Genomic DNA, 27,161 nt, shown 5'->3' with positions numbered 1-27,161 from the left:
CTCAGCTACTATGTACAAGCTACTACACGTATAAAAATCCGTTGCCGGTACCATGATTAAGAAATCATGAAACATTTCCTATAAAAAATCTCATGATATAAATCGTTTTGCTCATAAAATCATATGATATGCATGATCTCTTGAGAAGATAAGTTTGCTGATTTTCATGATTTCTTAATCCTGGTACTGGCCTATGACAGGACCTGACAATTGTTAATCCACTTACAGAGCCAGTTTCGGACCAGCTCATGATTGGTAGAAAATGGCATAAGCAAGTACAAGATTTAAGTTCAATTTGTTTTTGCCTTTCTCATATAGAAAGGCTATACAATCACTGTGAAACCCGACTTTTGAACCGAGGCCCGGAGGGCTGTGTGTGTATGTGTGTGTACGTATGTATGTATGTGTGCATGTGACAAATAATGCACAGAAAGTAAAGATGAAACTTACACGACATGTAAACCAATAGTACTATTAAACCGACGTCAGTTGAAATGAAAATCTGATTTAAAACCATGATTGATGTAAAATTATATTGAAATGCATTTACTTTTTCATTGAACAAGGCTGCATATTTACAAATCGCTTAGTTTTGTAATGTAACTTTCCATTCAATTACCTGCTCCAAATATGTGCATGAAAATAAATGTAAATTCACAAAATATTTTTATCTGTGTGCCACTCGATTTTCTCAGAGACTACTGAACCGATTTTCACAAACTCGGTATCAAATGCAAGGTCTTACGGTCCCATAGATCGCTATTGACTTTTATCCCGAACCGACTTCCGGTTCCGGAATTACAAGGAATTAAGTGCAAATCTATGAGAAAATGTGCATTCAATTTTCTCGGAAATTTCGGAACCGATTTTTACAAACTAAGATGCTAATGAAAGGTCACGAAATTCTTTAAAAAGTTCCCGAAATGTTGATCCAGATCAGATTTCCGGTTCCGGTATTACAGTGCGGTTAGTAAAAATTTTCAATTTCGTGAGTAGTTTTTCACAAGCGATGACGATACGAGGTGCACATTTTTGTAAAAATTTTTAGTAAATTCATCTAGTTGGCAGATTTTGTTAGTTGGTGGATATATAAATCTACTTTGGGACTACTAGTGCCCGGTTTCCGCTTCGGACGAACCGGTAATAGTGAACAAAAGCTCCGAAAACGGAACTCACTTCGATTTCTCAGCAACGGTTGAACCGATTTTCACAAGTCATGATTCCAATTAAATCTTTCAGTGTCTTTAAAGATGCTGTGCAATTTCATTTAGATCCGACTTCCGGTTCCGAAATTATAGGGCAATGAGTACCAAAACTTTCAAACTGTCATACAAAATTATGCCAAATCATTGCGCATCGTTACGTGTTGGTACGGAAGAAGAAGAAAACGCACCCACCTAGCGTGCTTTGTTCAATTTTGTATAGCGTGTAGGGTTGCCACATTTATTTCGGAAAAATATAAGTAAAGAATAGAATTGCTCAAAGGAAAACCGGAATTTATTCTTTTCGGAGGCGTTTTGGACAAAAGTCTTCATTGTCTGACTTCGCCTTGGCTTACTCTATTATATGAATAAATGCGAGAGAACTCATGGCCTAAGCAAATTTTACTCAAATTTTGACATATTGTTCCAGTTTATGAATTTATATTTGAGTTATGTTCAAAGAGCGTGTATTAATAATAACAGGGAGAAAACGGAATAAGACGAGACACATTTTTCTGGAAAATGAAGCCAGTTGTCAGGTCCTGTCCTAGGTACCGGCAATGGATTTAGCCCGGGTTGGCGGTTCAATGCATAGGGAGCTGGTCTTACAAGCCAGTTGTCATATGTTCGAGTCCCCTACCTGGAAGGTTTCATAGTGTCAGCAGGATCGTAGTACTAGCCATGCAATGATTCTGTACGGAGTCGACTGCAAAGTCTATTGCAACCAGTGCGGTAAAACTTTATTTCTATCGAATATTATCAGATGAAAAGGTGTTTTATGACCGTTAACTGTCAGCATATTCCTTCTCATTCATTTTACTTTCGTTGCCGAAGCTCCCAGAATTCAACAACAATTGAATAACCGTACTCAGTCACTTGAAGTTTTGCTTGTTCAATTTGTAGTGCCAAGTAGTCTACCTGATTTATTGTCTTCACTGTGGGTAGTGAGCAAGGGCGAATGAATAGACATAAACATCAACACGATAATCAAAACTCTCTTCGGTCAAAATTATAAATAGAGGAGGGCGGTTCTCATTTGAGTTTTCAATTATCACCAGCAAGTCAGAATCAACAATTTTCGACTGTTGGAAATGTATTGAGATGTGTTTCGAAACATTAAAAATGAAAACTGAAAGAGGGAACAATTAATTTATGTTTATTTTGTAATTGACATTTCAGTTATCATGACTGGTTAGAATGTGAAGTTTTCTGCGGTAGAGTGATCGTCAGTTTGTGCACACATGCGATTTCAATAGAATTGAATGAAGTTTTACAGCACTGATTGTAACAAAAAGGCCAAATTCCACAAATGGAATGTAATGCCAAGACTTTGCTTTGTTTGGCAATGGATTTTCATCCGTGTATGAGTTCGAAAGGCTGTCACGGCTGGTTCCGTAGATATATTGGTATAAGTGACATAACCGACTAACTGCATTTTTTTATCCGCTGAATTTTCTCGGATATGGCTTAACCGATTTCAACAAACTTAAACTTGTTTGAAAGCTACTATTTCCACTATTTTGCCAATTTCCACTATTTTGGACCAAATGAAAGATCTTGAAACAAGTCTCATTCAAAGCTTCTGAAGTTTATCTGGAACCAACTTCCAGTTCCGGAATTACGGAGTGAGCAAACAAAATGAAATAACTGAAAGAGCTTTAAACACCAATCCGGCGATCTTTTCTAATCCGACTTTCGATCCCGGAGTTACAGGGTGATAAGCGCAAATTACTCAATTTTATCTATTGCAATCAAGGTGAAAACCGTGGACCGGAGAACCGAATGCCTGAAATGCCGAATGCCACGTACCATTCGACTCAGCTCGACAAACTAAGCAAATTTCTGTGTGTGTCCATGTGCAATTACTTTTATCGGAGATTGCTGAACTAATTTACACAAATTTAGATTCAAATGAAAGGTCTTATAGTCTTATAGCCTGCTATTAAATTTCATCCGGATCCGATTTCCGGTTTCGCTGTTACAGGGCGATTAGTGTCGAAATTTTCAAGCCGCCATTTAGAATGACAATATGTACAACACCGGTACGTGCAACGTGGAAGACGAAAACACAACACGAACGATGCATGCTCTGTTCTATTTCGTACACGCTATAAAGAAAACGAAACGGTTACGGATGTTTGCTATTGGTGTGTGATATTGGTAAAAGACGGTGCTGCGGTTGATAAAATGTTTAGGTATTTTATGATAAGTGCGACCGAAAGAATGTCCGAACAAACTTTTCTGTTTCTATTCAATGAACAGTAGTTTTTGCGAACTCCACAGTAATATTTATTTACGAGTAATATAAGAATGGCATCATTACACCACTAGGTGGATTAAAACATGTTTTTTAAGTGACCACCCAGATAGAAAATTAGCATAAAAAGGATATCGTATATTTGCTTTATTTACATATATAATGAATTGCCATTACTGACACACCAGTCCTTCATGCTACTGTAAAGCTGATGTAAAACCACAATAGGCGAAATATTTAGCTGAAACAACGCTAGTAATGTTCTTTTAAAACACAATGTACAAATGTCGAAATAGAAAGACCGGAAATAGCTTTGCTAATGATATTAAACATTTGAGATTTCTTGTTGAAAATAAATACTTTCATCCGATTTTCTTTTTTCCTTGATCATTAACAAAACTATAATGGAGACAAGAAATAGAAAAAATAACTGCTCAGGATATAAGGGCACTGCATATCTGTAATGTAATTTCAAATTTGATATGATTTTTTTTTGACTTTTAATTCTTCTATTCCGGATTGAGGAACTAATGAACTAAAGAATTCAGTTTCACTGACATAAATACTGAAGGAACAAAACGCAAAACTGAGCTAACGCCACACACTTTAGTTCAGTTATTCATTCCGCCTAAGGTTCATTTGAACTGCTGTAAAACGGAACGTGTATGGGGGCCTTAAAATGCCAAAGCTTGATTGTGTTATGTGAATGATTCGATCTCCTAGCGACAAAAGGGCTAAATGTATGACACACAGAGAAAAAAAATTAGTGGATTAGCTTGTTTCAATATTTTGATGAATATAATAAATATTTTCTTTGTGCGTTCCTGTAAATTTCTTGACAAACAATTTCACAGTACATTTAATTTGAACTGAATCAATTTGAACTTATAAAGTTAATATTTAATGTGCCTTAAATTTACTTAAAACTTAAAACTTATTAGTTGAAATAAGTTATAAGATACTATCTTATAATGATTAGTTATTTCAACTTACACTTTTATTAGTACGTTAGTTAGTGTTGTATACGATTTAAACACTTTTGTTTGTTTTTAAGTAAAAAAAACAATTCTTTCAAACAAATTTCCAAGGTTATGTTTAAAACCACTGGCATCGAATATTTTCTATAAGAAACAAATTATGAAATGCTATGCAGATTTTAATAAAATAATTATCCATACATACATTTGCATTTTCAAAATTTTTCTATTAAAACATGTGCAAACTTTTTTGATTATCCACGGGAGAGATTTGGTTTATAAGAAATAAAATTGATACGGTTAATTTCAACGATAATTTTAGCTATATTATTACACAAATAAGATCATGGATAAAATGAACCCATCTTTCTCTTGGTAGTATGGTAAATCATGATATATCAACAAATACATTGTCAACAACATCTACTCAACTTTTGCTGACATGTAATAAGTAGTAAATCTATTTCAACAACAGAATCAGCCATCTCCGAGACTAATCATTGCGCTTGCGGAGAAGGTTATCGGGATATTGATCATGTCGTTTGGACATGCGTGGAGTATCGTGATGTCAGATCTCAACTAATAAATTCTTTGCGTACCCAAGGTAAACTATCCAATATCCCAGTTCGAGACATTCTTGCTTGTCGTGACCTTTCATACATGAAACTTATTTATCATTTCATAAAGAAAATTGGAGTTTCAATTTAATAAAGGCCCCTTTTAAGACTTAGTTCTGATCCCAGCTGCGTCCATGAGTTCAACCAATAGCTAAATTAGAATAAAAATTATGTAATGATACAAACAAACTCGAAACAGTTTATGAAATTATCAACAAAATGTCTGAAAATAACAGCTTATTTTATAATTTATAGAAGTTAATCGTTTGGTTCAAATAATATTTCCGAGTAGATTTCATAATTAATGACGAGTTACCTAAGATGATATTTAAGCTATAAGAGAATATGTTTTAATAAATTCAAAACGTTGTGACTATGTTAGAATTAAATTAGGATAAGAATGTTATGTAAAAGTGATGCTACGGCGAAGAAAAACTTTTTTTTTTTTTTATTTAATAACATATTTTAAGGCACATTGCGTTAAGCTATAAGATGCCGAGGGCATATGTTTAAACTACTTAAACTAGATTTTTTTTTATTTTCACATCATATGAGCTTTGGGAGATCTAGTCTTCAACGGGTGGTCGGCAGTGGCTGGCTGGATCTTGTACGCTGGAGTAAACTGGCACGACGTTGGTACGTATCACTGTTGGTCGCATCTTTTCGTTCGTGTGGGTCCGCGGAAAACACCCCCGACTACGGGGAGCCGGCTGATGGCCCGCATAATCATCGACTTGAGCGGCTCTCCGTGGTGGTGAATTTTGTGGAAGAGAAGGAAAGAAACAGAGAGAAGTTTATGTTGTTGAAAAAGGTGGTAAGGGAGCGAAACTACTTAGGTCAGCGATAAGATCTAATTAGTTGACATCGAGATGGTGAAGAGACGGGGACGGGGGAGCAAAAAATTAGTGACAGCAGAAAGATCTTGTTAGTTTTTCGATGAAGATGGTGGACAGACGACAGTTGGGGAGGTTCGAGCGGATGTTAGGTACGAGGTTGAAGGAGGATGTTGTGGAACCCTTCAGCAGATCAGACTTGTAAGTTAATGTTCTTTATGAACTGATATAATAGCAGCATATAGGGAAGGTCTCGATGGGCCAACACGTCTCGTACTGGGACCATGGGTGATATACCTCGGGCCCGAAGGGAGTCAATTAGCTGTGATCTGGCGCCACAATACTCGGTACATACCCAGACAACATGTTCAATGTCGTGATAACCCTTACCGCAAGTGCAGAGACCGCTCTCCACGAGGCCGATACGCCGGAGGTGTGCATTCAAGATGTGGTGATTAGACATGAGCCGGGACATCACACGAATGAAATCCCGACCCACATTCATCCCTCTGAACCAAGGTTTCGTCGATACCTTTGGGATAATGGAGTGTAACCATCGTCCCAGTTCCCCATTACTCCATGAAGTTTGCCAACTTTCGAGCGTCCTTTGACGAGATACACTGAAAAATTCGTTGAAGCAAATTGGTCTTTCATAAATTTCACCTTCTAATGCGCCCACCTTAGCCAACGCGTCTGCCTCTTCATTGCCTGGAATGGAACAATGTGATGGGACCCAGACTAAGGATATTAAATAAGACCGACCAGATAAAGTTCTCAAGTGTTCCCGTATTTTCCCCAGGAAATATGGGGGATACTTTCCTGGCTTCATAGCCCGGAGAGCTTCTATTGAGCTTAGACTGTCCGTCACAATGAAGTAATGGTCTTTGGACAAGGTTTCAATGATCTCGAGGGTGTACTGAATAGCAGCTAATTCTGCGACGTAAACTGAAGCCGGATCACTGAGTTTGTAAGAAGCGTTGATGTTTTGATTGAAAATGCCGAAGCCTGTGGACCTGTTGATGTTTGATCCGTCAGTGTAAAACATCTTTTCTCAGTTGACTGTTCTAAATTTATTATAAAAAATATTAGGGACCACTTGAGGGCGTACGTGATCCGGAATTCCACGAATCTCTTCTCTCATGGAAGTGTCGAAAAACACAGTAGAATCAGAAGTATCCAAGAAATGAGCACGGTTGGGAACAAACGAAGAAGGGTTAATATTCTGAGCCATGTAATCAAAATACAAGGACATAAAACGGGTCTGAGAATTGAGCTCGACAAGCCTTTCGAAGTTTTCAATCACCATCGGATTCAAAATATCGCATCGGATTAGCAATCGATATGAGAGATCCCAAAATCGATTTTTCAACGGTAAGACGCCCGCAAGCACTTCGAGACTCATCGTATGAGTCGACTGCATGCAACCTAAGGAAATACGCAAGCAACGATACTGTATTCTTTCCAGCTTAATGAAATGCGTATTCGCGGCGGAGCGAAAGCAGAAACACCCATATTCCATTACGGACAATATCGTTGTTTGGTACAGCCTAATCAGGTCTCCTGGGTGGGCACCCCACCAAGTTCCGGTTATTGTACGAAGAAAGTTGATTCTCTGCTGGCATTTCTGTTTCAGATACCTAACATGACATCCCCAGGTGCCTTTGGAGTCGAACCAGACCCCGAGATATTTAAATGTGAAGACCTGAGCTATGTTTTCACCCCCTAGTTGAAGCTGTAGTTGTGCTGGTTCTCGCTTCCTTGAAAATACAACCAGCTCAGTTTTCTCCGTAGAGAACTCGATACCCATCTGAAGAGCCCATGTTGACAAGTTATCGAGGGTATCTTGTAATGGTCCTTGAAGATCGGCTGCTTTGGGTCCTATAATAGACACAACGCTGTCGTCGGCAAGTTGTCTTAGCGTGCAAGATGTATTGATACATTCATCAATGTTGTTTACGTAAAAATTGTATAAAAGGGGGCTTAAGCATGAGCCCTGAGGAAGACCCATGTAACTGAATCGTATTGTCGACAAATCACCATGCGCGAAATACATGTATTTCTCGGATAATAGATTATACAAAAAGTTATTCAAAATTGGTGAAAGACCATGCTGATGCAACTTCTCAGATAGGATGTTTATTGAAACTGAGTCAAAAGCCCCCTTGATGTCTAAGAAAACTGATGCCATTTGTTCTTTACGAGCAAATGTCATTTGAATTTCTGTTGAGAGCAACGCAAGACAATCGTTCGTTCCTTTGCCCCTGCGGAAACCAAATTGTGTATCTGAAAGTAAGCCATTAGTCTCGACCCAATTGTCTAGACGAAACAGAATCATTTTTTCGAACAATTTCCGGATACAAGAAAGCATGGCAATCGGCCGATACGAATTGTGATCGGAGGCTGGTTTTCCTGGTTTTTGAATGGCGATAACTCTTACTTGTCTCCAGTCATGTGGGACAATATTATCCTCAAGAAGCCTGTTGAATAAATTCAATAAGCGTCTTTTAGCAGAGTCAGGCAAATTTTTCAACAAGTTGAATTTAATTTTGTCTAACCCCGGAGCTTTATTGTTACACGAAAAGAGCGCAAGTGAGAACTCTACCATCGAAAAAGGTGTTTCGTTTCTGTTTGATGAGGCGACGCGCATGATCGTCTGTTCCGGAACAGAGTCAGGACATACTTTTTTAGCGAAATCGAATATCCAGCGGTTAGAATATTCCTCGCTTTCGTTCATGGTGTTTTTGTTGCGCATTCGTCGGGCTGTGTTCCAAAGAGTGCTCATCGATGTTTCTTTTGTTAATCCGTCAACAAACCGTCGCCAGTAACCTAGTTTTTTTGCTTTAACTAAGTTCTTCATTTGCTTTTCTAGCGCCGCGTAATTGTGATAATTATCAGGTGTTCCATATTTTCTGAACTTTTTAAACGCTGAAGATCTTTCCACGTTAAGTGATGAGCACTCTTTGTCCCACCACGGATTGGGAGAACGGATGTTAGTTTTCGCGCCGGGTACACGTTTCGTCTGAGCTTGAATCGCGGAGTCGAGAATCAAGCCAGCCAAAAACGTGTACTCTTCCTCCGGAGGAAGTTCCTGTGTTGTTTTGAGTTTCTCAGACATCGAATTAGCGTATTCTTTCCAATCAATATTTCGTGTGAGGTCATACGAAACATTGATTGTCTCCGATGGTCGTAATCCGCAGGTGATTGAAATTACGATAGGTAGATGATCGCTACCGTGGGGATCAGGGATCACCTTCCACTTGCAATCCAGCCGTAGTGATGTCGAGCAAAGGGATAAATCCAGCGCACTTGGTCTTGCTGGTGGTGCAGGAATCCGTGTCATTTCTCCCGTATTAAGAATTGACATATTGAAGTTATCGCAAAGATCATAGATCACGGTTGATCTATTGTCATCATGAAGACAACCCCAACCCGTACCATGTGAGTTGAAGTCACCTAAAACTAACGTTGGTGCGGGAAGGAGCTCAATGATATCGCTTAGCCGCCGATGCCCAATCGAGGCCCTTGGAGGAATGTAGATGGAAGCAATGCAAAGGTCTTTGCCTTTAATTCTGACCTGACATGCGACAACTTCAATACCTGGTATCGATGGGAGGTTAATTCGGAAGAAGGAATAGCACTTTTTGATCCCCAAAAGTACTCCTCCGTAGGGATCATCTCGATCCAGGCGAATTATGTTAAAATCGTGGAAGTTGAGGGTTACATTTGAGGTCAGCCAGGTTTCACACAAAGCAAATGCGTCGCATTTCAAACTATTTAAAAGAACTTTGAAGGAATCAATTTTCGGGAGGATACTTCTGCTATTCCACTGTAGTACAGTGATTGCATCCTTAACCTCGTTCGATGTATTAGCCATCAAAGGATACAATCTCTGAAAGGAGGGGCCATTTTGCAGTCAACTGCTTCAAAAATGCTTTAATTGTTGGCATAAATGTCATCAACAGACTCTTGAGAGGATCAGTGACGTTGAAGGTTCTAAGAATCCAGTCCACAATGTTAGAGAATTTCAGTATTCCAGCACTTGATTGATTCTCAGTTTGTATTTTAGGGGTACTCGGGGTTTTTGGTGTACCGGGAAGTGCAGGAAACTCTTGGTCTGATGCTAAGTTCGCTAGACCAGGAGCCTTTTGCTTCGGTTTTTGGGAAGCACTTCGAGTATTTGTAATTTTTTTGGTCCCCGCAATGGATATCCTTGGGCCTTTACAAGGCAGTTTAGGAGATGAGATCGTCCTTCTTTTCCTAGAACCGCTAGGCATAGTAAAGGATGATCCCTCTTGAGGGTCATCGGAATCATTCTCGTCGGTAGGCAAACAATCAAAGAGATTCATCGATTCGACAGGTGGCATGGTGTTCTTCAGCATCTCTGCGAAAGTTCGTTTGGAACGTTCTTTAAGAGATTGCTTCAATTTTTCTCCGCGCAGTTTGTACGCGGGACATGAATTCAATTCATGTGGGTTTTCCCCACAGTAAAGACACTTTGAAGCTTTGAAGCTCCACATTTAATGCACCTTTGCTTATTGCCGCAGTAGGTGGCTGTGTGACCCAGCTGCTTGCAATTGGTACAATTCATTACCCGCGGGACAAATAAGCGTACAGGTAAGCGAACCTTGCCCAGAAGGACGTAATTGGGAAGAGCAGATCCAGCGAAAGTTACCCGAAATGAGTCTGATGAAGAATAAGTTTTTGTCTTATCTTCTGCAATTTTTACTGAACTCAATTGCTTGCAGTCCAGTATTTTAACATTCTGAAGAGCAGGATCTCTGAAACAGCCAACCCCACTCTTCAGAAGGTATTCGCAGGTCAAACTCGCCTCACTAACCACGCCGTCAATCTCCACTTCCCGAGCTGGTATGTAAACGCGGTAATTCCTCGTAAAGGCCTCATGGCGAACGATCTGATTTGCCTGCTCGAGGGTTTTCACGACAACTTTCAACTTTTTCGCTCGAACTTTTGCTATCTGGATAACGTCCGAGTAGTACTTAGCCAGCTCACTTGATATTTGCATCAAATTGAGTGATTGTTCTTGTTTGGACCGGAAGTATACCACATAGGGCCCCGTAGAACCGGTTGGCCACACGCGTGTGCGAGAGGGGTTATCAGGGGAAGATAAATTATCCAGGAGTTCTATGCCATCCATTTTTATGGAGAGATTATCATTTGAGGGAGGACGCCCTCCGCCCTCGTTCATAGTAAAGTAAACACACGCTTTATTGAGATATGTTGAGATAAACGGGTAGAATGATAAAAACAAACACTAGGATTATACTTAGCTAGACACCACTAATCCAGTTCAAGGTCAGCAAGATGATTGTCTCTGCTGCTAGTGTGCGGAACCTTCGCCCGGGAACAATCGCTAGCACCGCAAACAAAGAGCTAACCCTCTTGGATACACAATAGAATAACGGCAGTTTTTGATGATAGGCACCGTCTGATCACTATTATACTAGTCTGGTAAACTATCGAATGTGTGAGAAAAAAACCTTTAGCAAGGAAAAACACACACGGCACTGCTTAAGAGCACGAAATAACGTCCGATCGATCCGAGAGATGCGGTACGAATGGAGAAAAACTTATGTAAACTGCCTTAAGAAATAAACGTATTTATGGAAAAAAAAAAACAGAATCAGCCAAAACAAATATTTTTTCCGTTGGCCTAAAAAAGCTAGCCCCGGTCCCCCCACTATATAGCAATTTTATAGTTCATGGGTCTTGAAAATTAAGACTTAATCGTTTGATAAAGCCCAGCATACTATTTGCTTTATTGATTATTGTGTTGTAATGTTCCACAAATGTTAGTTTGGAGTCCAAGATTACACCTAAATCTCGTACAATTTTACTTTTTTCTACTATTTCCAAGAAGAGTTTCATGTCGTCTGCATATATAAGCACTTTTAAATTTTTGACTATGGAGGAAATGTCGTTTATATGTAAAATGAAAAGAAGAGGCCTTAGGTGAGAGCCTTGAGGTACGCCAGATGTTACATTAATTGGTTCAGAGTTTATGTTTTGGAAGCGAACTACTTGTACACGATTCGTTGAGTATGATTCAAGCCACTCCAGACGGCTATGTTCTATGCCATACTTTTGTAGTTTGTATAGAAGTAATGGTGTGCCAGTACGGTTGAAAGCTTTACTAAAGTTGGTGTAAAAAGTTTCTACGTGGTTGCCAGCGTCCATTGCATTCAGAGCGAATGTCACAAATTCTAGGAGATTTGTTATAGTTGAGCGGCCTTTGAAAAAGCCATGCTGTTTGTTAATTATTCCATTCTTCACTTGATGAAAAAGTTTTTCGTTTACAATGTTTTCAAATAATTTTGGAATGCAAGAGATAATGGCTATTCCACCGTAGTTCCGAATGTTAGATTTCGAACCAGATTTAAATATTGGTACAAGAAAAGAAGATTTCTACGCTTTAAGAAAAGTACATTTATTAAGTGATAGGTTGAAAAGTAGTTGTAGTGTGAGAATTTTTAAGGCCCTTTTGAGGCGTCTAAGATTTTCAGTGCTGTCGAAATGTCATGTTCTGATAGATAGTTTACAGAGATGGGGTTGGAAAATGCAGGTATGAAAGAAAAGTATTCACGGTCACGGTCAGTAATAATATACTTCTTGAAAAAAATTTGCAAATTGTTTACAGATTTCTGTACTATTTTTTCCTACATGCCCGTCGAGATGCATTTGAGATGGAAAATTGTTGCTTTTTAGTTTAGTTTTCGTGTAGTCTTCATTTCGTTTTCAATTTTGCGTTTATATTCTTCATGTGCTGCATTTATGGCTATTTTGAGTTGATTGCAGAAGTCTATGTAATTTTGGAGATGAGTGTCACTTTTTTCATGTTTGTAAATTTTGTGTGCTTTTTGTTTTCTATTTTTCAGATGTTTCAGTTGTGAGTTGAACCATACGGGTAATTTGCTATTATATTTTTTTCTTCTTCTTTACTTCGGTAAAGTTTCGGCTAATGAATTGTTTACAGTTTGATAAAATTTGTCTACTTCGTCATCGACATTTCCTTCTACACTCAATACATTTCGCCAATTAATTATTTTTAGTCTACGCTTGACCTCCTCAAAGTCAATTTTATTGTATTCCGGCACTTCCTCATACTCCAAGTCGTAGGGAAGGGATGCATTGTATGTAAATAATGAATATTCAATTGCGGTGTGAAATGCTTCGCTTTTCCATAATGGCAGGACGCTCATTGATATTTTCTGCGAAGAATAATGAACTTTATCAATTTATGTTGATGTTTGTACTCTGTTTTATGTTTCATTTCAAAAGGGAATAGAAGAATGAGAGAGAAAACAGATAAAGTCATTTAGGGGTTAGCCAAATTTTGTGCTAGGGCACATAACCGTTTTTATTATTTTTACGTTTCGTCTTTGACTCATCAGTGCAGAGCAGTTCAAATTGAACTGCTTAGTGCTAAACTCGGCAGTTCAATTTGAACCGCTAAGCAGACGTAAAGTTTCTGCTACTTACAGAACACTTTTTGTTTTGCAACGAAGTGCAATGTCTTTTCTGACGTGCCGAACGAAAACGTGTTTTCGACTATTTCTGGCCGATGCAGGTATGGTCATTTAGGGGTTAGCCAAATTTTGTGCTAGGGCACATAACCGTTTTTATTAGCTTTAGTTTATTAGTTTAGCACTAAGCAGTGCAATTTGAACTGCTCTGCACTGATGAGTCAAAGACGAAACATAAAAATAATAAAAACGGTTATGTGCCCTAGCACAAAATTTGGCTAACCCCTAAATGACCATACCTGCATCGGCCAGAAATAGTCGGAAACACGTTTTCGTTCGGCACGTCAGAAAAGACATTGCACTTCGTTGCAAAACAAAAAGTGTTCTGTAAGTAGCAGAAACTTTACGTCTGCTTAGCGGTTCAAATTGAACTGCCGAGTTTAGCACTAAGCAGTTCAATTTGAACTGCTCTGCACTGATGAGTCAAAGACGAAACGTAAAAATAACAGATAAAGTCGCCTGTGTTTTACTTTTTTCTACTTGGTCGTACAACTATCGAGTATCTCATTTGACAGTCACTTTCACAGTATAGATTGCAGTTGACGATGAGTTTAGTCAGTCTGTAAAAGTCGTTCGACGTGACTGACAAATTGCATCTTTGGTTTCAAGTAGTAAAATTTGCTTTATCAAACCGTCGCTATTTCAACAAAAAAATGTGTTGTGTGAAACCTAAATTTAATTATTTTCACCATTCTTTTCTCGACGTGTACATTAGCTGCACAGTTAAAAAAATCCATGTAAAATTACGCCAAATCTTATGCACACAAAAGGAACGCTATGTTTTGCGTAGTTTTACACGAGAGTTAAAATTTACACGCCCGATTTGGTTTATACAGGCACGACATGTGATTTTACAGGAATGTTAGCAGAGGTATTAAACATCGTGTATTTTTTTGTTAAAGTTGTTAAAAGTTTTGAATGAAAAGTTTTGTATGCCAGGAAAACATATTTTATTTGATTTCACGTTTATTCTTTTTATTTCTCATTTCTCTGATATATATGACTTACAAATATTAGGCGGCATATTTTGACAAGGCGTCTATCGCGCGGTGTACTACACGCTGTGTATTTCCTACTTTGTAGGCGTTCGATTTGGAACCATACTCAGAATTTATTTTCAAAAAATAGAGCTGTATAAACTCCAACAATTTTGACGACAATTTTAAATATTTATAGTTGTGAACGAAGTGAACACCCACAAGATCTTAAATGGCTGAATTCAATTGTACCTTCGGTTAGCCGAATCTGATCTGCGTAGACGTAAAACATGTAGCGTTGTTCTCCCATGCCAATAAAAAAATTAACTACAATTATCAATGATTTTCAATGATTGTTTAAGTAACTCGATTTAACAGTTGCCTTGAGCCTTGAGTGGAACATCAGTCTAATCCGCATTTACGTAAGACTTCTGTTATTTTTTTATGTCTAAACTTACCCACAGATACTAGCAGTGGTCCAGTGATAGGATGCTGATCTTCATTTTCTTCTTCTTCTATTTCATTTATGTTTTCGTCAATAATTATTTCTTCATTTTCCGCATAGTGGTCAATCGGTGTTTCTGTCAAATTTTTCGAAATTTCTGATTTTCTTGATATTCTTCTATGTGCATACATTTTGTGTATCCTGAAACTATTGCTTGTCGCGAAAGGTTTTCTTGTGGGGCACCGTAAAGGTTAATAAACAGGTTGTCCGGAAGAAATGTGCACTGTGGTGTGTTTCATAATTTTCTCGAAACAATTGGATTCGAAACAACACGTTGCGAGAGAACACTTAAAACGATTATCCATTTTTTCTGCTTCTAAATATCCATGACGAAATCGAACGTGCTTGCGGAAGGAACTAAACTTTTTTTCACAATCAACAAACGGGCACTCATGCAATCTTGCATTCCTATGAGTTTTCATGTGCACTAAGTAGTTTTTCACTCCACTGTTTTTTGTACAGCAGATGGTACATTTAATGATTTCTTCCATTTTAAAATTACCTTCAAAACTTTCCACTGCCGTCGAAACTAAACACAAAATTTAATATGGCAGAGCTTAATCTTTGACGTTTATCTTGAATCAATACTGTTCCGCGCCAAATCGTGTAAAATTACACCTCAGTTAGCTGAATATTGAGCAAGTCGTGTAAAATCTCAATAAAAATGTCAAAAATATTCAAGACCGAGCTGAAATTCACATGATTTAAAACATTCATTTCATGTGCATGATATATTGCAGCAAAATACACTCAAAGTGTGATTACATGACTGATATCTATGTGATAAACATTATTATGCCGAGGTTACTTCTCATTTTTTTTAGCTGTGTGGTTCAACCCAGTTAAACACAGAAAAATTTTATACTCTTTTCTGATGGAGCTAACCGTTAAACGCTTTATCTTTCTGGTATACGGTCAGTTTCATCAGACCCTATCAGCTTTGAGAGAAATTAGTATTCAGTTCAGCTACGCCATCGCACGACATCACATTGAACACATCATGTCAATTGTATGAGTGCGCATTTCTCTCACCTACTTGTATTGTCGCTGCAGGTCTAACCTGCTATTCGCTGTGCAGTCCAGCGCAGCGATGATTTCGAGCGACGTCAGTTGAACGTCATTTGCTATTCATCAACTGATAGGACCATGTTACATCCTGTATATTTTGTTGTTTTGATTATGAACCACGTGCTTTAACATAAATGAATAAATTTTCTTGCCTCCACTAACAGAGTACGTAACAAAGGAGTATTACTTTCTGTATACACTTTAATTTGATAATGTATGTTTAGGAATCAATGGGGTTGAGACTGAATGTTACGAGGTAGTGAAATTTCGAATAATTTTGAATGATTAATATATTGCATGGCAGTCTCCGTAGCATTGGTGTAGAATGAACTTCGCCGGAGGGATATAATCAGGCGAGGGAGACGTCGCTTCTGATTTTTTTCTGCAAGCACAATATGTACGAGAATTGTTGCGGACCCGCCATGCTCTCAAAGAAGTGTGTTGCTTACGATTTGTTCGTGAAACGTGCGAGCTAGATATCATAATAATATGATGTCTTTGGTTTTATTAAACTTTGGCTCAATCAATCCAGTTTTTCGTGGGAAACGATGTGTCAATCCAGAAACGTCTTATATTCATTTTACTCCATAAGCTCTATGTAGCCCTAGTATTCCAAACTAACCCTCTGCTGTTTGTTGTTAATGATAATCTAATCGATACTAATAAAATGTTTCACTATCTCTTTCGCAGAACACAAATCAAACGGTTTCAGGTAAGTCGATCCGAGGTTGGCCAACTAACGATGAAAGCTTCACTGATGATTCTATGAGTTGGTGTACCAAAGCAATTAAATTGGGATTATCAGTCCTGTTTGGGATGACATCGGGTTACAAGTAAACGCCTACAGCTTGTAGGAGTTTTCACCAACTGCTAGTCGGGTTGGTCCGTAATGAATGGGAGAGAATAGTAATGGACTACTGAAACCATTTTTTGCTGAGCTCAGATTAACTCATGAATGAATTATTTAGCATTTGCTGAAAATTCACGGAATCGGTAATAAGTTCATATTATTTTCCGCTTTGATGAATTAATAATTTTTCATGAAGTTTGAGTTTGTGGGTGATTGTGCCTGTACTCGCCTTATTACTGCAATCTCTCGATACTACTGATTACTTGGACTGCAATCGTTGCATTGCTTTGTAATCGATGTCAATGCTCTTAATTCAGATCAAATAAACACACCAGGATAGATGTGGTAAAAAGCAACCTCTGGGGAGCTGTGGTAATATCTAAACTAGAGAAGAAAAATTGTAGTCATTTTATCTATCACTTGGTGAATTATTCGTTATTCGGAAATATTTAGTGGAGCAAAAATAATGGAAATAGTTCTGCTCATTGAAATACATCATTTTTCGATATTTTCCTGTGAAAATCTCGCATTTGGGCGAAGGTGAAAAATGACTACGTTTGTTCGAAGCTGTCTCTGTTGGGTTTGTACAAACATCGCTTCTACCTGCAAGAAAACTTGTCCTATCGTATCCTCTATGTTCTTTAATTATTGCTTGTATATTGCTATATGAAATAATTTAAGTTGACAAGGTTTACCCGGGTAGGTGTAAATAGTAAACAAAGGTCAAAATAATAATAAATTTTACCATCATATCTTGGCTTGATGTTTCTGTGTTATCATAGCAATACTTGATATTTTCGTAATATTTCATCAAGGGATCAAGACATTGTACAATATCTGTTCAACATTAAAATTAGTTATAATATCTTATTTCGTTATTGATGAGCTATTTCAATTTCATTAAGTAAATCGATCCAGTAGTTATATCTTCAAATAAAATACCATTGAATAAACTGCATCAGAATCAGATAAGAGAAATACTTAAGATATTACTCTATTCTAAATGCTAGAATATGAAATAATTGACAAATTCATCTTCTATAAATATTTTGTTCTTGGTTTGATATTACAATGACAAATTTTTTTATTTTGTTGCTATTTTCTCATGCAGGCTTTGTTATAATTTTTGATATTTTAACTCTTATTTCAAACTAAATAATGTTAATTTCTACCATTGAGATGTTTGATTTTAATAACAGAATTTGATATTTGTTTGCAAATCACTTCTACCCGGGTATAGTTTGAAAAAATGGGTTTTAATTATTTGTAAAGCCCTTGGTTATAAGTGAATAATATCTTACTATTTCTCATGAATTTTTGAAGAATCTGTAGATACTTTTTGTCCACGCTTAGTAAGTGTATATTAATAATTTATAGTTTTAGAATTTTTAAAATCCATGCAAGAAAGTGTCGTTCAGCTTGTGGATATTATGTCAAATTGCTATACAATTTATATTTTCGAGACGGATTTGATAAGTAAGCTCTTGATATTATTGTCATATTACTTCCTAACATAAATTTGGAAATTCTAGATAAACATATTCAGTAGTGTTTTACTTCTAGATGTATAATTTAGAGCAAATTCAGTAGCTGGAAGATTTATATGGGAGATCTATAATAGAACTGAAACTGGAACAAACGTATCTGAAGCAAGCAGTTTTAGTTTTATTTATTCGAACAGTTCTACTGTCAAATTTAAAACTGGCATACGCTGCCGTTCTATTTTTTCTATTCGCGACCTAGAAGGAGCAGTGCTGCTACCTATGAAAGTTTAATCTGTGTGTGAAGTGAATGTAAACAAAGCAGGGTATTTTTTCACTCAAGTTAAATTAGTTAATTCTCTGTTTTCTTATTTGATGTTTTGTGCGTTGAAGTACGAAATTGTTTAAATAATTCTTATTTAGCCAATAGAACATATTGTGCGGTGTATCGTAGCTGGTATTTCGTCAGTATAAAGCGACAAAAAATTTCTCTTCTGGCACTAGTAATCTGCATAGGTAAGAAATTATTTGATTTTTTTTTTGACAAAACAACTATTCTTAGTTAATCTAATGCAGCAAACCAGTGCATTACAATACAGAAGAAGGTACTTGAGATTTATTTAAGAATTTTTTCCTCTGAATATTGTAGGTCATGGATCTTAAAAGTTGCTCGAATGGGCTTGCAAAAACATTTCATGACAGTGTTTGTAATTCTGATGTTACAGATTTAGTATATCGATTCAATCCTTCCCAAACAAGTAAAATGAACGATCCATAACATGGATTCAATGATTCAGAATCGAGTCAACGAAAACTGCTTGGGTGCAAATCACATTTCTCTGGCAATAAATTGTGTTCCCCCCAGTAAGTATTGAATATTGTTCTAGCTCAAATTCACACAACTGTAATTCGTATTCTGTTCTCAGGTTTGAACCATCCAACTATGCGAGTAATTCTGAGGACTTCCTTTGTACCCGCTGCTTTCTGTCCCTACTAAGGAGTTGAGCTGTAATTTTATCGATTGTCGATCAATGCGTGTCGTCAATTTGTGAACTTAAATATTTATGTATTGATTAAATTTATTCATCTGACAATAAAATATACTTAATGAACAAATGCCAAATGTCCTTCAAACAAGATGTTATCGGTTCGGACATTCCGACCGCCGCTCGTTTTAATCTCGTTGGATGTTAATCGTTCTATTGAGTCGAGTTTCTGTAACAAATCAAAATAATAATTTTGTGATCTGGAACACGGATTAAAAAAAACCTCAATCAATGATTCAAAACAGCTATCACATGTTTGCATTTTCATTCACTAGTTTTGCAAGTACATGCAAATAACCAATCAGAGCGTTCACTGCTAGTGCAAACTTTTATTGTGTGCGGCTCGACACTTGGAGGATGACTGTAGACAAGTCGAAAATATCCAATCCTCCAAGTGTCGAGTCGCACACAATAAAAGTTTGCACTAGCAGTGAACGCTCTGATTGGTTATTTGCATGTACTTGCAAAACCAACAGGATTACTGAAGTTTTCGGAAATTGTAGAATGGATTTTCGCAGCATTCAATATTTCTGAACCTCTAAAGACCATCATAACGGCATTCCTTCCAATAGCTAGATCTTGTTTGAAACCGTTATCAGCGCAATGGCCAGCTCTCTCAGGTTTTGTATCATTTGGTGGATTATTTATCATCCGTCGCAAATGATTCAATCACTGTCCTGCAGTGGAATTGTCGAAGCATCATGCCAAAACTTGATTCATTTAAAGTTTTGTTGCATAGTCAAAAATGAGATGTATTTGCTTTGTGCGAAACATGGCTTACATCAAACATAGCCTTAAATTTTAATGACTTTAACATTATACGTCTCGATAGAGACTCCCCGTATGGCGGAGTGCTTTTAGGAATTAAGAAATGTTATTCCTTTTATAAATTAAGGATTCCATCTACTTCTAGTACAGAAGTTGTCGCTTGTCAAATAAACATTAAAGGAAAATATATTTGCATTGCTTCGGTATACATTCCTCCAAGAGCTCAACTTGGACAGCGACAGCTTAATGAAATTGTCGAAGCCCTTCCTGCTCCACGTTTGATTTTAGGAGATTTCAATTCGCACGGAATGATGTGGGGTTCCGTTTACAATGATAGCAGACCATCTTTAATATATAATATTTGCGACAATTTCAACATGACAGTATTGAATATGGGTAGCATGACACGGATTCCAAGACCTCCTGCACGTCCCAGTGCATTAGATTTATCTCTTTGTTCGACTTCAATTCGACTAGATTGCACCTGGAAAGTATTTCCTGATTTACACGGTAGCGATCATTTACCAATCATCATCTCAATTAGCAGTAACAAAGGCATTGCTAATTCAGTTAATATTCCATATGATTTAACAAAAAATATTGACTGGATTAAATACCAATGTAATATTTCAAGTGTCTTAACTTCCATGGAAGAGCTCCCCCCACTTGAAGTATATGACTGCCTCGTTTGTTCGATTCTGGAGGTCGCAGAACAAGCCCAAACCAAACGATTTCTTGGTCCATCGTCTAACAGAAGGCCCCCAAACCCTTGGTGGGACAAAGAGTGCTCAGATGCTAAGCACGCGAAACAAAATGCTTTCAAGACGTTTTTAAAACGAGGAGGAGGAACTCCTCAGAATTTTGAAAAATTCTTGACTTTAGAAACCAAGTACAAGAGCATACTTCGGGCCAAGAAATGTAGCTATTGGAGACATTTTGTCGAAGATTTGTCAAGAGAAACCTCAATGAGCACTCTTTGGAATACGGCCAGACGAATGAGCAATCGTAACGTAGGAAATGAGAGTGAGGAATACTCGAACCGATGGATATTTGATTTTGCGAGGAAAGTTTGTCCAGATTCTGTTTCTACGCATAGCATTATTAGGGAATCTTTTCCAAATAATGGTTCCATTGATAGCCCCTTTTCAATGATGGAATTTTCCATAGCACTCATGTCTTGTAACAATAACGCTCCTGGGTTGGACAGAATTAAATTCAACTTGGTGAAGAATCTGCCCAACCTCGCAAAAAGACGTTTGTTGGAATTGTTCAACAAGTTTCTTGAGCAAAATATTGTTCCACCTGACTGGAGGCAAGTGAAAGTTGTCGCCGTTCAAAAGCCGGGGAAACCAGCTTCCAATCACAACTCATATAGACCCATTGCGATGTGGTCCTGCATCAGAAAATTGTTCTACGACGTCTCGACACTTGGGTCGAGACGAACGGTTTGTTGTCAGATACTCAGTTTGGCTTCCGTAGAAATAAAGGGACGAATGATTGCCTTGCATTACTTTCGTCTGACATCCAAATTGCCTTCGCTCAAAAGCAACAAATGGCATCTGTATTTTTGGACATTAAAGGAGCATTTGATTCAGTTTCCATTGATTTTCTTTCTGACAAGCTCCACCAACATGGACTCCCAGCGGTTATAAATAATTATTTGCACAACCTTTTGTCAGAAAAACACATGCACTTTTCATTTGGCGACTTAGCATCATTTAGAATTAGCTACATGGGTCTCTCGCAAGACTCATGTCTCAGTCCGCTCCTTTATAATTTTTACGTGAATGACATTGACAGCTGTCTAGTAACCCCATGTACACTAAGACAATTGGCAGATGATGTTCATCTGGGTATCGAATTCTCTGCGGAGAAAACTGAGCTGGTCGTCTTTTCAAGAAAGCATGATCCCGCGCAGCTTCAGCTTCATATGATGGGAAGAATGATCCAACAGGTTTTGACTTTCAAATACCTTGGGGTGTGGTTTGATTCCAAATGCACGTGGGGAGGACACATTAGGTTTCTGATAACAAAATGCCAACAAAGAGTAAATTTTCTTCTAACAATAACAGGATCTTGGTGGGGTGCTCATCCGGAAGATCTAATAAAATTGTATCAGACAACGATACTTTCAGTGATGGAATATGGATGCGTTTGCTTTCGTTCCGCTGCAAACTCTCATATTATCAAATTAGAGCGAATTCAATACCGTTGTTTGCGAATTGCCTTAGGCTGCATGCATTCGACACACACAATGAGTCTTGAAGTTCTGGCGGGAGTTCTTCCATTGAAGGATCGTTTTTGGGAGCTTTCATTGCGACTGCTAATAAGATGTGAGGTACTGAATCCCCTGGTTATTAATAACTTCGAAAGGCTAGTTGAGCTTCAATCTCAAACAAGATTAATGACAGTATATTTTAACCATATGTCACAGGAAGTCAACCCTTCAAGATATATTCCTATCCGTGTCAGCCTCCTAAATGTCCCTGACTCAACTCTATTTTTCGACACATCCATGCAGAGCGAAGTGCGTGGAATCCCGGAACACCTACGCTCGTTGGAAATCCCAAAAATATTTACAAGTAAGTTCAGGCATATTGGCTCTGAGAAAATATTTTACACGGACGGATCACGAATTGAAGAGGCTACTGGGTTTGGTATATTCAACAATCATGTTTCGGTCTTATTTAGGCTACAAGAACCTGCATCTGTTTATATAGCAGAGTTGGCAGCAGTTCATTATAGTTTGAGTGTAATCGTCACATTATCTCCAAACCATTATTTTCTTTTCACAGATAGTCTGAGTGCAATTGAAGCCATTCGCTCAAACGCTGCTGGCAAAAATCAACCTTTTTTCTTGGGCAAAATAAAACAGTGCCTGAACGTCATATTGAATAATAATTATCAAATCACAATACTTTGGGTCCCGGCTCATTGCTCCATTCCAGACAATGAAAGAGCCGATATTTTAGCCAAACGTGGTGCTATTGAGGGTGAAATTTATGAGAGACCGATTGCTTTCAAAGAATTCTATAGCGCGTCTCGCCAAATAACACTTGACAGCTGGCAAGCTTCTTGGGATAAAGATGATCTGGGTCGGTGGATGCACTCAATTATTCCGAAAATATCGACAAAGGCATGGCTCAGGGTGCTGGATGTGAGTAGGGATTTCATTCGTGTGATGTCCAGACTCATGTCCAATCACTACACGTTAAATGCACATCTGCTTCGAATTGGACTTTCCGAGACTAATCATTGTGTACAACACAAGTAGGAAACATGCAGTTTCAATGCAATTCAAAGAATTTTCAAAAATAGCAAGAGATTTTCATTCATGAATATTGTTCTGAAATTATGTTTACTTTTTTTCGCATACCGATCCCTTTTTTTTACATGAGAAAATAGACATCACACAAAGCGATTTTTTATACTCAATAACTGAATTAGTATCTTCAAAGATTTTAGGAAACACTGGTACTTACCATTTCAAACAGCAAAACTAATGGCGTTTTCGTTTTTAATTTGCACTACACCGGTGCAGTGCTACACTGAGGCATGAATAAACGAACAAAAATGACGAAAACATAAACAGTAACTATTGACTACAATTAACAATTCCATTGCACAGAGCTACACCAAACTTTTGATGAGTGCTACACCAGAGGTATCGGTGCAGAAAAAGTGTAGCACTGGTGTAGTGCAATTGGTAAAAACGAACGGTTTAGGTGCAGCTTTCGCTGCACCGGTGTAGTGCAATTTAAAAACGAAAACAACTCACGGCTGCCAGTTCAAGAAGTAATACCATTTGACCCTTCAGAGGAAATATTTTTTCGGGGCACGATGATGAAAAATCATCTGAGATCTAATGTGTGGTGGCCAAAGATTGATACACAGGTGGAGCAGTTCGTTAAAAACTGCAGAGGTTGTACACTGGTACGAAATGTTGGTGGATGTCAAGGTCAAGGATGTTCATGATAGCGCTGACGTAGCTGTCAACGTGTATGAAGTCTTTCAAATATATAGCAGGCGCGGTGCTCGTTCCTGTAGTGTTGTCTTTCCCATGTTTCTCATATCGGTATAAAGGTGGAGGTGTTCGATGCAAAACTTTTCTTTGATATTTTCGGATTGCCATAAAACATTTGAACACGGAATCGGAACTCTGCAATCGTGGAAAAATGTCAATTTTTTGACGTAAGTGCGCCCCGTAGTACGTCTTACTGTACTATGGGGCGTCTTTCCGAAATTTACCCAGGCGGAATGCAGCCAGGCTTCTGCCGGTTGCCAGAATTTCTCACAAGCGGGTAGTATTTTGTTTAAAACGTCAACCACCACGTGCGATAGTAAGCACAGTACCCGAGCAAAAAGCAGCATTTTGAGCTATTTTTGATTTTTGTAATAACTTTGTTAGGAGTTAGGAATGACAGCTTCCAGTTCCAAACGAGCAAACGACCTGTCAATTACAATGTTAAACTAACGAACATGCCAACATAATGAGTGGGTCAAAACAGCTATCGCTCTTCGGCCGGGTATCCTAGGAAACAACCTCAATAAACCAGTGATTTTAAGTGAAATTCTAATAGTTTTTATTATGTTTTTTTTTTACACTTCAGAATGTGCTGAGGATGGCAGCTGTTTGTGCCAGCACATGAAACACTTAAACAACATTCGCGTTTTCACTAAAATAGAAGGTCGTAAAATGGCCGTTAGTTGGAACGTGACGAATCAACCACGACATCCTACGATTGGACAGGAACTGGATTTGCGGCTCGTACGGCTCGTGTAAGTATTCGACTGGTTGGTTATCCAAGATGTATATGGGGCATTCCACGCAAAATCAACCTCCCAATTTTTTTTTCATCTGACTATTTTTTTTCGGTAAAGAACTCGAAAATATTCGACACGTATTTTTTTATTTCAATATGATACGTGGAATTTTCGGTATGATTTTTTGAAATTTCGCGTTTTCAAAAAAAACTTTTTTCAACAGCCTATACTGTAAAATCTAATAAAGATACAACAATTCGTCCAAGACATGAAATGTGCGCCTTTTCCTCACCTTTCAAATAAGCGATTTCATAAACAACCTTTAAAGTTAATGTAATGAAAAAAGTTAAAAATTAATAAACATATAAAAAATTCAAACTTGGGCCTAATTTTTTTTCTCTTTTTTTGTTGAAAAGGGGATCCTTAGGAGCTTAAATCAATCTTGACAAAGTTTCAGAGTGGAAATATCAATACTTTCGGAGCAGTGAATTTTTCAATTACGACTCGCACGCGCGGAGCGTACCGCAGCGCAATTCGCTCGGATACGGGCTTAACTTGTCGACACATGTCGTGCCGCAGATCGAATTATACCCGAGTAAAGACTAACATCAAAATTAGAACAAATTGATATTTGATTATGATAGCAACATCAGGTTGAAATCCTAATATGATATCGACTCATCAAATTTGCAATTAATTATATCTCATTGTGTTATCATTTTGCTGTTTAACGGCAAAAGTTTTGTGAAACTCAAAATATGAAAATATTGAGATCAACAACTTAGTGAATCCATTGAAATTGAGCAAATTTCAAATGGCAGCATAAAAATACAAAGTTAAGTTTCAATGGAAGAATTATTCCTTCAATCCTTTGTTGCCTTTTACAAAAATGCTGTGACATCCTGCCGAAATCCTGCAGTTGACCGCAACCATAACCGCGAAGAAACGATTTTTTCAACATTTTTTCAACTTTTACGCAAATAATGCTTTTTTTTAACCACGAGAATATTGGTGTCAAACCACACTTCTGGTAGGCATTAGATAAATTGGCGATCACGTTTGTCTGAAGCAGGTCAATCTGAATAGTGGCTTTGGCATCCCATCTCGCTGATCAATATTCGATATTTGTAGTCATACGACGTCGCGAAGTTCATTCCACAGTTTTTTTTTTATTATCAGTGCGTCCAGAAATCGGGGACCTGGATGGCGAAAATAATGTACTCGCCAAACCCGTTTTGAAAATATCTATAACTTTATATCTAACAGTATGGAAAAATTCATTGTTTACGAAGTTCGAACATCGAACATTGAATGTCTCAGATTTCAGAACCTAGAGCTAATTCTTAATAATACTTTAGTGGCTTAGAGGAGCCACCAAGAAAATATATGTTTAATTTGTATATTCCTAAGTAGTCCACAAACTATGTCGAAGACACTCTTCAAAACAATTCTCACTCATAGTTATAAATGCTTAGAACTTTATATACTTACTAACGCTAGATATTAACATGAGAAGTGTTTTATCAATCATCTAATAGATCTTGGAACTTTAATACACTTTTCTAAAGAAATCGTCTAACTAAATCTTTATAATTTTGAGTCACAGGACTAATTCTGCATCAAATGATTGTAAATTATAAGTCTACGGAAGAACTAAAATTTTTTTGAAGAGGTTCTGGTTTTATCTGTGGTCAGAAGCGAGATAATCGTTCGTTGTTCCAATTAGTCGAAAAAACAAATGATTTGGAATACCTTATTGCCGGATTCCTAATTCACGTTCCCTGTGTTGTAGGAGATTTCACTGTAAATCGTTCGGTTTTCAGAGCCTCTAAATTCGTATTTCAAAGTGATTACATGTGCGAGTTGTTTGAGATCAAGTAGATAACTTAATTTAATGTTATAATGTTTGAATGCTACATGTTTGGATATGAGAAGGGATTTTTATACTGTGCTCAAATAGCCACGCTGCTATTCACGGTGGATGCGGGATGGAAGCGACGCAACGAGTGTGCATTGACAGAAACTACCTGCACATAACTTTGTGAAACAACACTGCTTGTAATATAACCGAACATTTTCCATCTACTGTCAGCTAGCACTTACAGTCCATAGCAATAACTAAAAGCTCGCATTCCAAAACACCTAAGTTCGAATCCGGTAGTGTCTCCGCGGTAGTGTGGAGATTGCATGAAATCTTTTTTCTTGCTTGCGACTAGTATGGAGATTGCATACAATCTTTTTTCTTGCTTGTGAGTAATATCGCCTAAATGTATAC

At 37.7% G+C, this 27,161-nt stretch overlaps 1 protein-coding gene across 1 annotated transcript in view; it reads left to right on the top strand.

Annotated features, from left to right (window-relative positions):
- The window catches only part of LOC131429253 (uncharacterized), a 367,830-nt gene that overhangs the window by 228,774 nt on the left and 111,895 nt on the right, over positions 1–27,161 (top strand). Inside the window, exons 10-11 of the mRNA XM_058593304.1 lie at positions 16,668–16,689; positions 24,733–24,901. Of these exons, the coding sequence (XP_058449287.1) occupies positions 16,668–16,689; positions 24,733–24,901 (191 nt within the window). The remainder of the gene's footprint in view (positions 1–16,667; positions 16,690–24,732; positions 24,902–27,161) is intronic.

This window comes from Malaya genurostris, chromosome 2 (genome assembly GCF_030247185.1).
Source record: "Malaya genurostris strain Urasoe2022 chromosome 2, Malgen_1.1, whole genome shotgun sequence".
Lineage (NCBI taxonomy): Eukaryota > Metazoa > Arthropoda > Insecta > Diptera > Culicidae > Malaya > Malaya genurostris.
Note: the sequence above shows the minus strand (reverse complement) of the source record. Positions and strands in the feature narration are given on the sequence as shown.